Below are 16,675 nucleotides of genomic sequence, written 5' to 3'. Positions count from 1 at the left end.
TGCCAGTGATGTATGCTCCAAATAGAGTTGCGTTAAACTAAAAGCCGAAAAGATACAAGAAGATAACGAATGTATGCTTTTGGCACTAACAACTAAATAGAGTTCTCCAATCTGGAAACTTTTAAATGACGCCCATAACAAAACAGCAGCGCCACTGATGTTAAACTATTTCAGAATCAACGCGAGCATCCTTCTACACACACATATTCTGACAGACTTTACAGCTTTACCGACATTCAGTACAGATCTTTGAGAATAACGATTTGACTTACTTGACATTAAATTAATACAAAAGTTGAGCACATCTAGAGCACCCGGCCCTGACAGGTTCTCTAATGCAGTTCTCAAAGCCAATCCAGACGAATGATCAGAAATCTTGTTTATCCTATTTTCGAGAACACAAATGTCACAGAAAATACCAGACACGTGCAAAAAAAATCAATCTTTGTCCCAATCTTTAAAAAGGGGGGACAGGACTCTCCCGGAGAACTATCGTCTATAGCACTCATGGACATCCCAGGTAAGTTATTTGCCAGGCTTCTCTTGAAAGACTTAAATAAACGGATAGTGTCTAATAATTTAGCCGATCCCCATCAATCAGGATTCGTAGCAGGATTGGGGACCTCGATAAATTTATTAACTTTAACAGCTCTCAAGAAGCAGACAGAGACAGATAACCAACATTCCTGGCCTTGACTGACTTTGAGTCGCTTTGGATTCAATTTCAAGGAAAAAGCTGTGGCAAAAACGATCAGCGGGGTGTCCCAAATACATTCTATAAACCCTTCAACAATTTTACTCAAATACCACCTTACAGATGAAACTCACACATAATGGTCTCTTATCCCAGCCAATACCAACGAATCGAGGCCTAAAACAAGGCTGCATATTTGCAGCAACATTGTTAAACTTTTATATCAAAGACCTGAAATACTATTCATTCATCTTGAGCTTTTCCGCCGAAATTGGGGCATTAGGGGCACTATGTAATACCTTATTTATTCTATGCAGATGACCTGGTACTTATTGCTCGTATGCCAAAAGGGCTTCAAAGACAACTTCAAAGTCCATGTATGCTGAGGAATACATGCTAACAGTCAACATTAATAAATCAAAAATCAAGAAATGGCAACACCGCAGGAAAAAGTCATTAAAATTGTTTAAATGAATGGCAGGGAATGATAAAATAGAAATTGAAGATCAATATAAATACCTGGGTCAAATTGTAAATAACGCTAAAGCTGAAATACCATATAAAAATGACATAAGAGACAAGATGCACTCTTTGTCATCACAAGTGAAGTTAATACAGAAGAAATATGGTAAATTCTCATATGCACCTGTGATAAAGTTTTACAAGGGGAAAGTAATTCCGGCCATAACATATGGCGGACACACAAAGCTCTCAGGAGGCCGTCCCGACTGGAATGTTGTAGAGGGAGCGTTCTGGAAAAAATGATTACCAATTCCGAGATCCTTCACCATTCAAGACATAAGGTATGAATTAGGGCTGATCTCATTAAAAGCTGTAGTAGACTGGAACGTTCTGATGTTGTATACCTAAAGCCCAAGGAACCATCGCTTCCCTACCTCAATATTACCAGCCTTGGAACTAGCACTAAATATGAACAAACCTTTAGAAGCATGGAAACATGACTGTTGTATGACAATGAAGAGAGCCGATATTGATAAAGAAATGCTAACTTCCAAACCAGAAAAAGCTAAACTCAAATTATAGTATTGTGACTGGAATGAGACATGGACAGAATGTAAGAAATATAAAGTGTTTGACTCAGGAGCATTTCTTGAAAGAAAAAAGGTAAATATATTACCATTATATCTAATGAAATTTCCTAACCAGCAATACAGAGACAATATAATTAGTCTCAGATTTTCTGTTGCCAGCAAAGGCCCTTCAGCTCGAAGAATGAAAAGGGATAGAGATCCCTCATGTCAATTTTCTAAGAGCCCACAAAAGGCGGAAACCCTGAAACACATCCTCAAATGTACTAATCTAAAAAGTCAGGAGAGAGGTGTTCTTTAAATGTTTTGGTGACTTTACAATTCTGTCCTCCCGCGCTATGAGGGAAATGCTTTTCATCGCCCAACAGGCATCTCTAAACATAGCAACAATATGCCATCTAACAAAATAGGCCTGGTAGAAAGAATTTAAAATAGAAGAACAGTAAAGAATGAAAGCTTCTACAGGATTGTTTTAAATGTTTCAAAATGTTAATTGAGATCAATTTGTGTGTGTAAGTAATGTGTAAATATGATCTTAGAAGTTTTCTTTTTCTGTTTATTTTGAGATTTTGCGTAGAATACCTTTTTACGAACATGCATGATAACTGATTAAGATGAGAATAATTCATTACAAAGTATATTTGAAAAAGTTGTATTACAACTGAAACACATAAATGGAAAAAAAATTAATTATCCGGGGCAAATCACCTTGTTGGGAGCTGCTTAGAAAGAACTTAAAAGCAGTTAAAGTGGGACGCAAGGACAATATGATGTCTACAGTACACCATCCCTCATCACCAATCCCATACCAGGCTTGTAACATGTGCATTGCTGCGCTTTGCAAACACTTACAAAACAGATCCTCTCAATGCACAGCAGACCAAAGCTTCTCAGTACATGTATGCCACACCCATTACTTGTGCTAAGGTGTTAAATGAACTACAGGCAGTGATCATGCAGGTCCACTCTGTCATTCTGAAGAGCAATGCAGATTTACTATGGGAACATACCAGTGGCATCCTGAGAATAACAGCAGTGCTTGCAACCGACAGTCTTATGATGCTCAAGCCGATGGCCATGGGGATTTATCATCCGTTGCAAAGGGTCTACTATGCAGTCATTCAATAGGAGTACAGCTCGGACCCTAGCATAGCGGTGTCTTAAGGTGGAATATGTATCGCTCAGCCTCGAGTATTAATGAGCACTGAACGCGCCAACCCGTGCATCCTTAAACAGTCAGCTGCCTTTAGGCTATTTCACTTGATTCAGACATCGCTGCCACCTGCATCCTAGCCTCCAAGAAGTGCGTGTCTTCTGAATGTCTGAATCAAGCGGAATGACCTAAACATGGCCATGTCATAGGCCATTTCCGCTTGCGCCTACGGGTCCTGAGGCAGGTTTCGCGGTTGTAACCAAGCAATATTTAGTCAACCTGTGCGTCCGAAGAATGTGTATAAGGCGATTCCACTTTATCTATACATAAACGCAGCTACTGTCACCCACAACCCTTCCTCCCCCAGCCAGCAAACCGCACAATGCAAAAATCCCCGATACAAAAAGGAAACCAATGAAATAGTCGGCTATATACTAGATCTACGCTTCGAAGTGGCCCTCGGATCACACATTTGTTGCTACATAAATAATACAACCAAACTCTACCATAGCTTGCAAATACAGGTTTCGGCATAAGCATTGGGAACATTTTAGCACACGACTTTGGGCCTTACCTGTGGCATGCTCATGTCCTTGTGCTGTGCAGTCTTTATACAGGCCTAGAAAAAAACCGACAACAGTTATAAATAAAAGCATGTTCCAAGCCTAGCCTTGCCACACAAAACATTCATTAAGTGACAGCGAGTCGTAGGATATTCAAAAGCAGCCTCGAAAATACAGAATGCAACGCTATTCAAAGGCTACAGAATGGGCCTTTTGTGAAGTCTTTCTGGAAACGAGCATTATGTTCCTTCTATATAATAGTCGCAGGTATATAGTAACAGGATAGTAAGTATCAGAGGCGAGTGCTGAAGAAAGCATGGCTGCAGAGACCGTAAGCATGACAGTCAATGCGTGAATAGTGTAGCATCTACGGTGTCCGGTCTCTTAAGCATCCAAGTGTTGGATTCCAAGAGCTGAGAATCCATACGATTTCCAAGTTCATTTGAGCGATTGACCCACTGAGCTAACCTATTTGGAGTGCAATCAAGGCAATGGCCACTAAAAACGTGGACTCTTTAGTTCCATTTTCCAAACAGGTCTGTACACCGCATTGGAGGAACTCGCAAACAAAAAAAAAGCCCAACGCTTCCCCCATGCTGTCTGGCAGAATTCCCACAATAGAAAGCCTAATCGGTTCACCACTCCACCTGTTCTTCCCAGTAGACACATCCGCTCGGCTCCAGCAATGTTTATCTGCATGGGCAAGGTATGCAATCAGGCAGCCCCATTACCTACTAGATGTGAATGAAGGCGAAGCCTAAACAGGGTAGTTGCATTGGGGTACATTTTCCAGGATCTGGCAAAAAAATGTCTTTTTGGATCCGGACAAAATCAATGTTTGTACTCTATTGGTTTAGTGCGTTGGACTGCTTACTGCTTTAAAAGGTGCAGAAGCCTGGATTGAAACCCATGTCGTTAAGGACAGGGGTTAGACACTTAACCGCAAGACTACATCTGATCAGGATGCTTGTGAAATTGCTGGTTACGATTGCAATCTGCAGGAAATATCTAAATACAACTTTAGGTTTAAAATGTGTTCATCTTCTAAACTTTGCCAGTAACATCTTAGGTTATTTTCTAGGTGTTCATGATTACATTTCTGAGAGGTAAATGTTTATTGGGGTGGTGGAAACATTCTCCTGCCCGCCCCCGTCCCTGGTAGTATCCCACATTAGTGGCCCTGGGTATTCAATGGGAGGATAAATAACCAAACACCCTGGAGTTTCATCATAGTTTCCAACGAAGACCCACACAACACACGATATTCCTCTCTTTGCGTACAGATTTTGATAATACTCGGACATTGTTATGCTTTCAAGCCAGTACTTACAGTGCAAATTATGCAGTGCAGGCTAGGCATTGACACAAAAATGCATCCTTTTTTAAAATGTATTGTGATTTTGGTCATGGTCACCAAGCAACCGTACACAAAATATAAGATCTTTATACATTAAAATACATGTAAGAATTAAAACCATAGAAATCACATCATAAAAAGGAATTGAATAAACATTTTCTCCCTGCAAAGTCTTTGGCAGATTGTATGAGGTGTGATGACATTAAGTCCACAGTTATTATGTGCCGCCTTGCTTCGTCAATTCATTATTAACATTTTACATATGCACTGTTCAACACAATTGTTTACCTTCTTCCAAAGTCATACAGAGAGGTACAGGCTTACATCATTTTGATGTGTCTTCTATTTAGATAAGAACCCCCCCCTATTGGTAAGTATGCTTGAGAAGAGCTGAGAAGAGTACATATTCACCACCCCAGCATTGACACTGTCAGGTAGGGCCTTGCTGGACTAACTCAGTGAAGTGCTCCATTAAAAAAAAAATATGGGGGTTGTGGTGGTGTCTCCCGCAGGTTCCATGGCTTTATCTCGCCACATAAATATGGCAATATATTTGTATGGCGATATTTTTTGCGGGGATATTTACACATGGAAGCGCTGATGGTATCAGGTAATATTATCCCCACCAATAATATCAGCATATATATGGTCGTGGAGTAAGGCCATAGGTGATATTAGTGGGGATAATTTATCGGGTTATTGGGACGGGGGTTGCGTGGGTGTGTCGCGCTCCATTAAAAGAAATTATGGGGGTTATAGGGGTGTCCCCCGCAGGTTCCATGGCTTTATCTCGCCACATAAATATGGCAATATTTTTGGATGGCGATATTTTTGCAGGGATATGAACACATGGAACTGTGCTGATTGACTCCCTAGGTGTAGCAAGCAAGGCACTGACATCTGGGCATATACACCGTCACCAAGGAAGAAAAACCGAAACTAAAATGCATTGGCAAAGCTAAAACTGATGGGCTTTTGGTAGGCATGGGATAAGCATTTGCCATGTACTGCCGTAAGGGTAACACTAGGCAGCTGGAAATGGTATATCTTACAATAAGATGTTATTGTCTGGAAAATGCCTGTATTAACTATAACAAACCAAAACGGTTGGCTTTGCGATTGTTCTTTTCAGACAAGACGTCGGTGCAAGGAACAGTTGCAAGAACACACATATTGCCTACAAATCAACCAGCTGAAAATTGACATTATTCAGAGATTTTATTACATCAGGAGCACATTTACAGAGGCAATTAAGTCATTATTACTCAAATCAATGCTTAGAAATAACTCTAGCAGGCCCTAAACAGACCAAAGTTTGATGTTACTTTGTGAGAGAGCTAGATCAAAGAGTTGCAAAAGGATATGCTTCGGCAGGGAGGGGCAGGTCGTTCTTGTGAATGTTACAGGGTTTAACATGGCCCTGGGTATTCAATGGGAGGATAAATAACCAAACACGCCCATATGCTTTGTGTCCCTCCTAACATTCAATCTCCATCGAATCTGTGTTCCAATGCAATAGGTCTAGTTCACACACAATATCTCAAATTAAAAAAGAATGAATGTAAGACTTGGATTCAAACCTAACCACTGGCATTGCTCTGGTCAGCTTTTTTTACCTTTGGTTGCAAATCAGCCTTGGCCCTGAAACTGAGCAATCCTGCCCGGCCTACTAGACCACGAAGCGCAAACATTTCTGTGGTGGCTTCCATTTCAGAGGGAAGATAGACTAGCAGCTGGGATTGGTGGCAGAAACGAAACTCATTTGCCAAAGGCTTCCTGCCTTCTTTAATAGCACAGACAAACTAAACAATTATGGCATGGAACGTTGCCCAGAGCAATAATAATTAATTCCAAGTCTTGTATCTGTCACAGTGTGTACTAGTCTCACTCTCCCATGCTCAACTACACTTCGACCGAGGTTCTGTACTTCCCCAATCAAATAGGTAATCTCTTCCTCTCCCCACTACCTTCCTTACTCTGCTTCCGCTCATAACCTTGGTGTTCTCTTTGACCCATCACACAACTTCTCTCTTAATCTCCAAATCTGCCACTGCAGCCAAACTCAACCCTCTCAATATCAGAAAAATCTTATCTTCTTTTCATACTGCTAAACAGCTAATCTCCTCCTTAGTCCTTTCTAGATCTGACTACTGTGCCAGTCTTCTCTATGGCCTTCCCGACTATGCTTTTTCACCCCCAGGCAAAGTCCTCAACTTGGCAGCCTGCGCGCCTTTCAACGTTTCTTACTTTATCTCTACCTCCTCTGTCCATCACCAGATTGGCTGGCTGGCTATGAAACAAAGGGCCAAGTATAAACTTCTTCTCATCTTCAAACCTATCCATGGACTTGCCCCACCCTACCCATCTGCTACTCTCACTGCTTACTCTCCTCGCTCATTAAGATAATCCTCGGCTCACCTCATTGACACCATCTAGCCCCCTGCGTTCCTTCTCTTTTCCTCTCTATCTACCCGCACCTGCTACTCTGGAATGCTCTTCATCCCCCTCTGTACTACTCCAACTATACCACCATTTACATTAGAGCTCAAAGCTTTCCTTTCTGAAGAACCCGCTTCTTAGCACTTTACCCTACTGCATCACATAGTTTTGCTCTCGTCCTACCCTTCATGGACAACCCTATCATCCTTAATTTAGCATTTACTCCACCATCCCATTCCTATGTCATTATGTCCTGTCCTCGTCCCTGCTTTATGTTTCCACCTTCCCCTGCAACCTCTGGTCTTCGCGTCACATTCTATCACCCCATTGTAAAGAGCCCATGCCCTTCTCTCTGTTATCAATGGTAAATTCTGTATGTGTTTGTGCAAAAAATGATTGCTTTCCCTGGGATTTTTATAAATACTAGTCCCCCCCCCTCCTGAATTAAAATGTTCTTACCACGAACCTTATGTTTTCACTTCTACCCAAGTAGTTAAAACAGCAACATTTATACTTTGAAGGTAATGTTTAAGAGCCCCGAGTTGCTTGAAGCACCTGCTGCGGGTATGTGTCTGCTAACTGCAATTCACTAATTTGTACCTACAATAAATCGGCAATTTCCTTCTAAGACTAATAAAATGAGTAACATTGAGATGTGTCATGGCTGCCTCCCTTGCGGTGGGAGCAGCATAAAGACCTGCTGGTCAGATTAATCCCTGGGGGTGGGGGGGCTTTTTACCTCAGGCAGACCCGGTAGCATTAAGGGCCATGACATGCACTTGATGGAGAAAGAGAAGGGCAAAAAACGCATGGCAGAGGGCAAGCATGACCAAGACAAGTGTGCACCACCAACACCCAAATCAGAAGTTGGATAGAAGTTGGAGACCTCAAGTCCAAGGGAGGGTGGGTGGGGTCCTTGCAGTCAAGGTGCATGCCCCAGGTGAGGCCCTAGCCTAACAAACATGGTAGTATATCACTTAGTTGCTTCTTCCCAGGTCTCTTCCGCAATCTGTTTTGCTGTGATTTTGACTCGGATGCCGCTTGCAGTGATATTTTCATCCACTGGAGGCAGCTCTGCGGCTCTCCCCAGAGTGACTCTGCCTTCCCAATGGGTAGGTGGGAAACGGCTGTTAGCACTGAAGTTTCAATGGGCCATACAACTTGGAGGTATTTAGATGTACATTTGGTCACTATACATTGTAGAGCAGGGGATTTTTGTTTGGTTATAGTATGCATACGTCCTTTTGCACACTGTTATAATTTAACAGGGAAACGGTAACTGCCGTCGAATTTAAGAGTGGAGATCTTTGTGAAATGCCCGTACACATGGACACCCATTCTACATTATCTGCAGGATTGGGAAGCCTTCAAGTATGTAGTTCATTTTGTTTAACCTATGACACAGAGCAGCCAATGAAAGCCTATGTATATAATGTTTTTCAGACTCTGGAGACCGAACGGTATAATGTAGCACTTTTTTCATCCAACAGAAGGCTGGGGCTTTGGAATGAGACCCGAAAAGACAGAAACTCGAGGTGCTCTCACAATTTTGTCCCCAAGTGATTTGTGAAATGCTGACTGCAGCACCTTTGACTATATGGTATCAGTATCGTTATACGACGTTCAGACCAACACAATGCTATTTTCTCTGTAACACGTTCACATAAATAAGCAAAGGTTTCCTTGTTAATTATGTGTTTAAGCAATTGTGTCAGGGCTGATTAGGTTTTTTTCCATCACACATTTGATGTAGTTACTTTTTGTTCCACTGGTTATTTGCAATTACTTTGATATTGCAATTGTTGCTGCTTGATATAACTTCTACACATACCCATGTCCTAGAAAATTCATTTTTCTAGAGGATACCAGATGTGTTCTGGGCTTTCATAATCACCGGGATCAGACCCAAACTTTGGTTAATATCTGCTGAGGTGTACTAGCATCAAGAGATTTGCATGGCTGCATCGGATAGGATCCTTGCAACGCCCACTGGGGGGGACTTCGGACTTCTCCCCTCAATAACATGCGCAAATTCGACCTCATAATATACATACTGACTAACGTACCCACACACTGCAATGAAACATCCTCCACACACACTAAAAACTCCACCAAAGCACCTCCCCCACCAACCAGTATTAGACAACTCATCAACGTCCCCTCGCACTGTGGACGCACAAGCCACCCCTTGGATACAGCTACCTCAAATGCTTTGTACACAGACCTCCTAGAAACACATGCACTCAGCACTCTGGTACACTAAGACAACAGTGAAACTATCTTGCATTTCCCCTGTAGCACTAGTTAAAGCCAGCGCACTTCTTGCACAGTGCCACAAAAGCATGCAGCCAAGTGCTGTATTAACCCCAATATTAATGGACTATCTGTCCTTAGGAGAGAACCATGGCTCAGAGGATGGCACAATGAGCAATCTAGGTGGCAATGCAATTCAGACAATGGTATGTACGAAACAAGTTTTCTATATGGGGCCAACACTGCAGCGTAATACACCATGTATCCATCACTTCCCTGGGATACCACCGTCAGTAGCCTAGGAAAAGAAGATCTCGTTAGGTAGGTGTCTTGCCGCGAGTTCAGCCTTTCTATTGCAGTGTTTGAGACTAAGCTTCAGTTACTGTAACCATGCAGCACTTTAATTTGATTGGTCCTTCGTTTCCTTTCTTACAGATTTTTGCAATAGTTGCAAAAGCAGGTTGGACAACCCTAGAATGTTCAGATCAAGCCTAAAAAAATTAAATTAAAAAAAGGGGACCAATTTGATATTCAGGTACATACCCATGTCAGTGGCAGAGGCAGCCTTTGGTGCTGGGGAGGTGGGTAGGGAGGTAGCTAATAGTGCACCAGCGGGAGGCTAGGGGCGCATTGGGCACCATGGGAGAGCCAGGGGGAGCGGCCCCTCCACTGAACCTTGTAGACTTTACGCAGTCCCTTCGATGTTTCAGCCAGATCGGGTTTTCCTGTGATGTCACTTACATATCAGTCAAAGGCTATCCGAAAATCTACACATGGACAGCCATACACGGAGTATTGGTATAACTCTTGTCTGACTAATATGTCAACATTGTATGTTGGTGCAAAAATAAAGATCCAATAGGGAAACGAAACATTTTTATTTTACATTGTTTTGCAGAGGTATAGGGTTGGTATCTGATGCAAATTTATTTGTATTTATTGTGTTTATATAGCGCTTTAATCCAAAGTTATTAGCTCAGTTCGGTCTGTATTTTTATTTTTACAGTATTTAGAATTTCATTTTCCCACTATAAGATTGCAATTTGTTGGCAGCCCAGGAGCCAGGACTGGCTGAGCAGATCACTACCGTCATGGTCCAATTCAAGAGGTTTTTAATCTCTCTCTAGTTAACATCATTGTTAACATCACATGCTTTAATTTATTGTTTGATTCAGTGAGCCATCTTATTAAGCATTATGCCAATAATCTTCCTATTCCCATAAATATGAAACAAGAAATTACAGAAATCAAGTTGCGATTTTAGGTTTGAGAAAATAGCTTAACCTTGTAAATAAGATTTGATGGGTAAAACCAACAGTGCAGTTTGTTAAAAAAAAGGATCTTGCTAGATAGTTGTAGGCAGTCTGCTTGAGCAGCAGTGCGCTGGCCCTCCATCTCCCTGTGAATGTGTACCTTCATGCTGTGAGGCATAGAAAACTGCCCAGACCCCCTGTAGTGCAGCTCCTCCAAAACGCTGATGGCTTTGAAGTTGCCACATTGCAGTCAGGAACAAAATGCCCGGGTTCCACTTGTGTTAAAACCTCTGGAGGCCTCCTTCCCCCCCAGCCCCCCTCCGAGACACATACTAACCTGTATGCTAGATTCTTGGATTTCATGTCCGATGATCCAAAAAAAGATTAGGGCATTGACCTAGACCTTTAGTAGGCTATAATCCAGGGCACTTTGTTAATGTTTGTTTATTTATATAGCGCTCCCAACTCGGAGGTATCTTGGCGCATTATGCAGGTAAGTACACAAGTTACATATGGGGTAGGGCACATTATGGGAAAAATGACAGATGGATGGTACAGTAATTTACACAATGACATACGCAAAATTCTACATAAGACAAAGGTAACCGTAAAGAGACCGTAAAGTGTGACACACAGAGCATGTTTCTCTCATTTCAGCCAATCCATGAGCTTCGAACGCAGGGTCCAACTTCCCATACTTCCCATAGGAGGCTGTATTCCAAGCTGCCCAGTGTGCGCTCTACTCTGCTGTTCCAATCATTCGTCCATTCTTTGTTGTGGTGCCCTGTTACCGGCTGGGATTGGTCAAGAGAAACACGGACACATAACTTCCGTACTCTAGTTTATTTTGTTGTACATCTCACAAAACAGTAAAGTACTTATCAGTCCAGGCTGGGGTTGTGGTTAACTCACCGGGACACCCAGCCTCTCGTCCATTCCTGTGGTTAGCGAGACCGTCTGTCAGTCCTGAACTCTCTGGGTCTGGATAGACCTCCCTTGGTGGTGGCGTTCTGTGTGCTGAGCTCCTACACGTTTTCTTCCGTCTCACTGGTATGCCAGCTAGCACACCCTGCTCCACTTCTGCCTGTCCAGCACTGATGACACACGCAAATATGCAATATCAAGAAAAGAAAACTGTCGCCCCTCGGTGGCGGCGTTCCGCATCAGCTTCTGCTCAACAGACAGGGACCTCCTGCTCCGATCGTACTGGGTCCGGTGCTGCCTCCTCGACTCCAACCTTAGTTCCTTTTATATGACCACGGGAACGCCTCTTCGACGGCGTCCATCTCCGGTTCCCTCCCGCTGTTCTCCTCCAGCTTCCTGTCCGTCATACCTCTCGCCCCCTACTCCTGCTGAACACAAAAGAAATCAGTCCTTTTATTAGGCTCCCCGCCTCATGCCCGTCCCGCCACCTGTTCCTCCCATCTCCCTTCTCCGGCTGCCGGCCCTCCCCTCATTCCCCTTTATCATCTTCACCTGCTGTCCCACTGCTGCCGTGCTCTCCGATGCCCCTGCAAACACATTTTCAAGCCCCTAGCGTGGGGTCTTCTTAGTCGTTCCTCTTAGCGGTCCCTCACTAATCGCTCATCTCCCCGGGGTCATCTCTTCTCTAGTGCCCTCTGGCCGGGTGTTTTTGGTGTCCCTATTTGGGGCCCATGGAGAGTAGTTAAATGTTACGTTTGTGTCCCAAATACTGCTCTACTCCGGTCAAAGCTGCGTTACTTCCTCTGCCAGACCACAGATTGTGTTGGGGTCACTTTAGTGGTCGTCATGGATACAGCTGGGCAAATATGTGGAGCTTAGATGCCCATACTGATGCGATTAAATGCATACTTCAGTAGTCCAAAGACGAGTAGTGGCTAAAGCGACCACTCGGCCGCACACTACTATAAAACCAGGAGTGATCCCAATAACAAAGGTGAAATAGACACAGCCTGACACGTGTACCTCCTTCAACTCTTGGTAACATTGGTTGAGGGAAGGTTATATCTTAAGGCGGGGTGTGAGCAGTTACAGTTGCAACACAAACAATAATACATTGATTCCAAAATAAATGAATGTCCAACCACTGTTAAATAAAAATAGGATCTTTAATGTAATGCAACTTAAAAATGCACACAACAACTAAGCATTTTGGCCCAGTCCCTGTAAAGGAAACAGAGAAAATAAACTTAACAAAAAAGAAGCCCTCTGAGTTGGTAGGCAGGAGTGCTCAGGCAAAACATTTCAGCAGCCAATATCAATGTTCAAGGCTCACTATGTCTTGTAAAAGTCAAAGAAGGGGGCTTAAAAGTCACCACGGTACTTTAAAGGCGGTCCAGGGAGAGTGGGCCTCTCCAAGTACCTTTTGTTTCTTGTCCTTGGGACTCAGCATCCAGACAGGATTCTAGGTGCTTTACTGCAGTTGCTTTGTCAGCATCCAGTTGGTTTCAGGTATGTGCTCCCAGTGGATTGAGTCAGTGTTGGCGAGACAATGATTCTGCTGGGTTGAGTCTGCGTTTCAGGCAGGCGATTCGGTTGCTCCCACAGAGTCGAGCCAGTCCACTTCTATGGGTAGAGTCAGCATCTGGATGGCTAGCAGAGTTGGTAAGTGGTTTGAAGCACTTCGGTGCCAACAGCAGCCCCGCAGGTTCCTGTAACGAGTCGACTGTGGTGGTGACAGCTCGAAAGTGTCTTGAGACGGTAAACAGGATTCTCGGCTGCTGCTTGACCTCTGGGATGCAGGGAGGCTCAGTCCAGAGTCCCCAGGGGCAAGTGAGTCCTTTGTTCCACACTTCCATTGCAGGAAGATTGGCTGACACCTGAATGGGTCCTTCTCCAGTGAGCAGGATCCTGGTTTCCAGTGACGAGGCGGTACAGAAGCCTTGGTCCACAGCCATTTCACCTCAAATGTGCTACTGAGCCGAGTAAGCAGAAGAGCTTTCGTCTTCCTTAGCGGCGTCTGTCTTCACCTTGATGGCAGAGGATTTTGGGATAGACTGTATCCTAAACAGAGTTTCAGGTGCATCTTTATTATCTTGAAGTTCAAAGATTAATCAACTAAGGAGAGGGTCCACCCCATCGCATAGGCAAACTGTTAAAGTGGGTTGGTTCATAGCAAGCCCATTATCAAGGATGCAATCCAGGATGCTGTAACAAGGGTACTTTGCCTGCTTATGTCAAACCCAAAGAGAGTGCCTTGTCTGCAAGAAGTGGGCTAGAAGTTTGGACAACCCTGGCAAAAAGATGGTTCTGCCACTCTGTTACTCCAACTCCACCCCTTCCCGTCTGCTTGCTTCAAAAGGACTCCAATGATCAGCACCCTCGTGTGAAAAAACATGCTTCTGTTAGGACTGCCTTTGTTGTACCGGATCCTGGGGGAGCTCCCAGAGAGGGGTTTCTGTTACCCGAAGGAAGGCTTCAGCCATACTCAGAGGGGACCATAAGAGCAGCTTCCTTGACAGGTTCCCACACCGTCGCTAAGGTCTGGCCTGGGTGAAACTGCTAATACACAGGGTCATGTCATGAGTGAATTGCTTCACTAAGCTAACAGTACCAGGATATCCAAATGTTGTAGCTGTATAATTGTGTTTCCTTGGCAGCCACCACGTTGTCACTAGACATGGCTTATTGTTAGTTTATTGTACCACCAGGCTTCTGGGGGTTTGAACAAGATGTGCAAACTATTAAAAAGACACCTCTGTCGGAACTGTTCAGGAATGCAAGCTTTAGGGTGCACTCAGGTCTGCCCACTTTATTCCACCTGGCTGCTTCCGCAACAAATATAGCAGTGGAATTCATGAAGAAGGTTTAAGTCCTGGCATTCCAGTCACAACACTACTATACACAACGTGCTCACATGACCCATAAACGGGGGCAGACGTTGCACCAGCTTCTCATCGGAATGAAAAGGGAAACCGATTTAAAAGGCAGCGCTGCTCAACCCAACTGTTCCTCTCCTCGTTACATAGGGTGCTGGTAGCACTTCGGTAGACTGCTGATTTCTTGACTTTGGGACTCCATGGTAAGGTTATTCACGGACCGGCTCTTGAATTTTCCCTCCTATGTAAAATAATCAATTTTTTTTCCAGTCAAATTACCTGGCATTTGACCCTATTTTTGACTTTTGGATTGGAATTGATTTCAGCCTTACTGGATCAGAATTGCCTTTCCTTTGTGTTTGAGTGAACGCGAGGGTGATTTCATGGGGTTTTCCTCCTATTAGCAGGAATGGGAATATCTTCCACATGATACTTTCCTCCACTCTTGCTCCAGAAAGTCCAAAGCTGCTCGTACGTAGTTGGTATGACTACTAGGCAGTCCTCCCAGAAAGGCAAACTTAGCACTTTTATATTGGTTTTCTCTAACTGTAGTATTGGCATCCTTGTGTTAAGTCAGACTCCATGGCGAACGGTTGGATTTTTGCAAAGGAAGCGTCAAGGTGTCCTATGGCGTTTTCCCAAGTCTCGGCCCCCACACCCACATTACTTGCAGGAAGCAGTTTTCAGCCACACCTGGACAAAACATCTTTGACACCAGCTCTCTAAGAGATTATTCTAACACCAAGCCTGATTAATGGGGTAAACCTCCATGCATTTCTTTTGCAGCCAGGGAGAATACCTACATTCCAATCCTGGGAATCTGACAGGAGTCAGCTTTGAACATGTCCTGCTGCCACTGCAAGGCATGAACTGGGCTTGTCGGGACACTGACCCAGCCAAGTTATGAGTGCACTATTCTTTAGTGAGCATTATGAATGTGGGATCTGATTAGCAGATCTCACTTCCAGAAACAGAATCACCAACATCATTTTTATCAGCAAAAAAGCAAGGCTTTTAAACCCTCACACCACTGATCTTCTCCAGTGATCTTCAGCCACTTTAGAGACCCTCCCCATCGGCTACCTTGGGCACAGTCCTAGACCAGAGGGCTCCAACACTTCAGTTATCGACATTCATTAATACCTTCTTCTCTCCTTACAAAGGCAATCACTTTCAGACAACTCTTCCAGTACATGTCAGTTGGTTTTTGCCAGCTAGACACCTACGTTGTGACTAATCAGTCACATTTCAAAAACCCCAATGGGAAAATCTGAAAGTCCATTTCATGGAAGCCAAGATGACTCACTAGAGGGAGTAAATTTGTACTAGCATTGAAGTGCAAGTACATTTTTCAAAAGCAAAAGCAGAGTTTCACGCACTCTTTAGTTTTGAAATATATTTTTGAAAAGGAACTGTACAAAAAAAAAGAAATCACAGAAAAACCTCCACTTTTAAGCTTGGGTTGGATTTTTACACAAAACACCTACATTTGATTTGTAAAATGTGCCGATTGCTCACTTGCCCCATTTTGTGAAAGGGAAAATCTACCACCAGAAAGCAACACTGTCACCAAAAGAATTACATTCGACCAAACAACCAGGGATACACTGCAATGAATCAAGAAGCTTTATTAAACAATTTGATCATATTGGCCAAAGCAGCATATTCCAAAACATGAAGCTAGAAGCCAGTGAAATCCATTACTCTCCATCTTCAGCAACACTAGTATCTTCCAGACTATTTCCAAGTAATTCATAAAGTTCAAGGCACCATGATGCTTTCAAAATAGAAAGTTACCATTCTCGATTGAGGTCCCACAAAGAGGTGCTACTCTGGGGACCTCTTACCTCCAACTATGCGCAACGTAAAAACTAGTAAAGTTCAACAACATGACTGCATCTCTTACATCAGAATGCACCTGTAGCTATGGGAAAGAACAAGTAACCCAGCCCTCACTTTAAAATCCTTCCTTTGAGACCATCCCAGCGCCTTCAGCCTCATCAAAGCCATCTCATTCTTAGTCAAAGCAATAAGAGCAGGTTTCGTTTTGTGGAAATTAAAACCTGGTAGGGACCACTTATCTGGCTTCCGCCTGGGGTGCAACACTGCCACAC

The 16,675-nt window shown here is 43.5% G+C and overlaps 1 protein-coding gene across 1 annotated transcript in view; it reads right to left on the bottom strand.

The window, feature by feature from the left end:
* NR6A1 (nuclear receptor subfamily 6 group A member 1) overlaps positions 1–16,675 on the bottom strand; it is a 1,456,199-nt gene that overhangs the window by 1,119,467 nt on the left and 320,057 nt on the right. Inside the window, exon 2 of the mRNA XM_069609446.1 lies at positions 3,471–3,515. Within this exon, the coding sequence (XP_069465547.1) occupies positions 3,471–3,515 (45 nt within the window). The remainder of the gene's footprint in view (positions 1–3,470; positions 3,516–16,675) is intronic.

Source organism: Ambystoma mexicanum, chromosome 8 (genome assembly GCF_040938575.1).
Source record: "Ambystoma mexicanum isolate Mex_15411 chromosome 8, UKY_AmexF1_1, whole genome shotgun sequence".
NCBI lineage: Eukaryota > Metazoa > Chordata > Amphibia > Caudata > Ambystomatidae > Ambystoma > Ambystoma mexicanum.
Note: the sequence above shows the minus strand (reverse complement) of the source record. Positions and strands in the feature narration are given on the sequence as shown.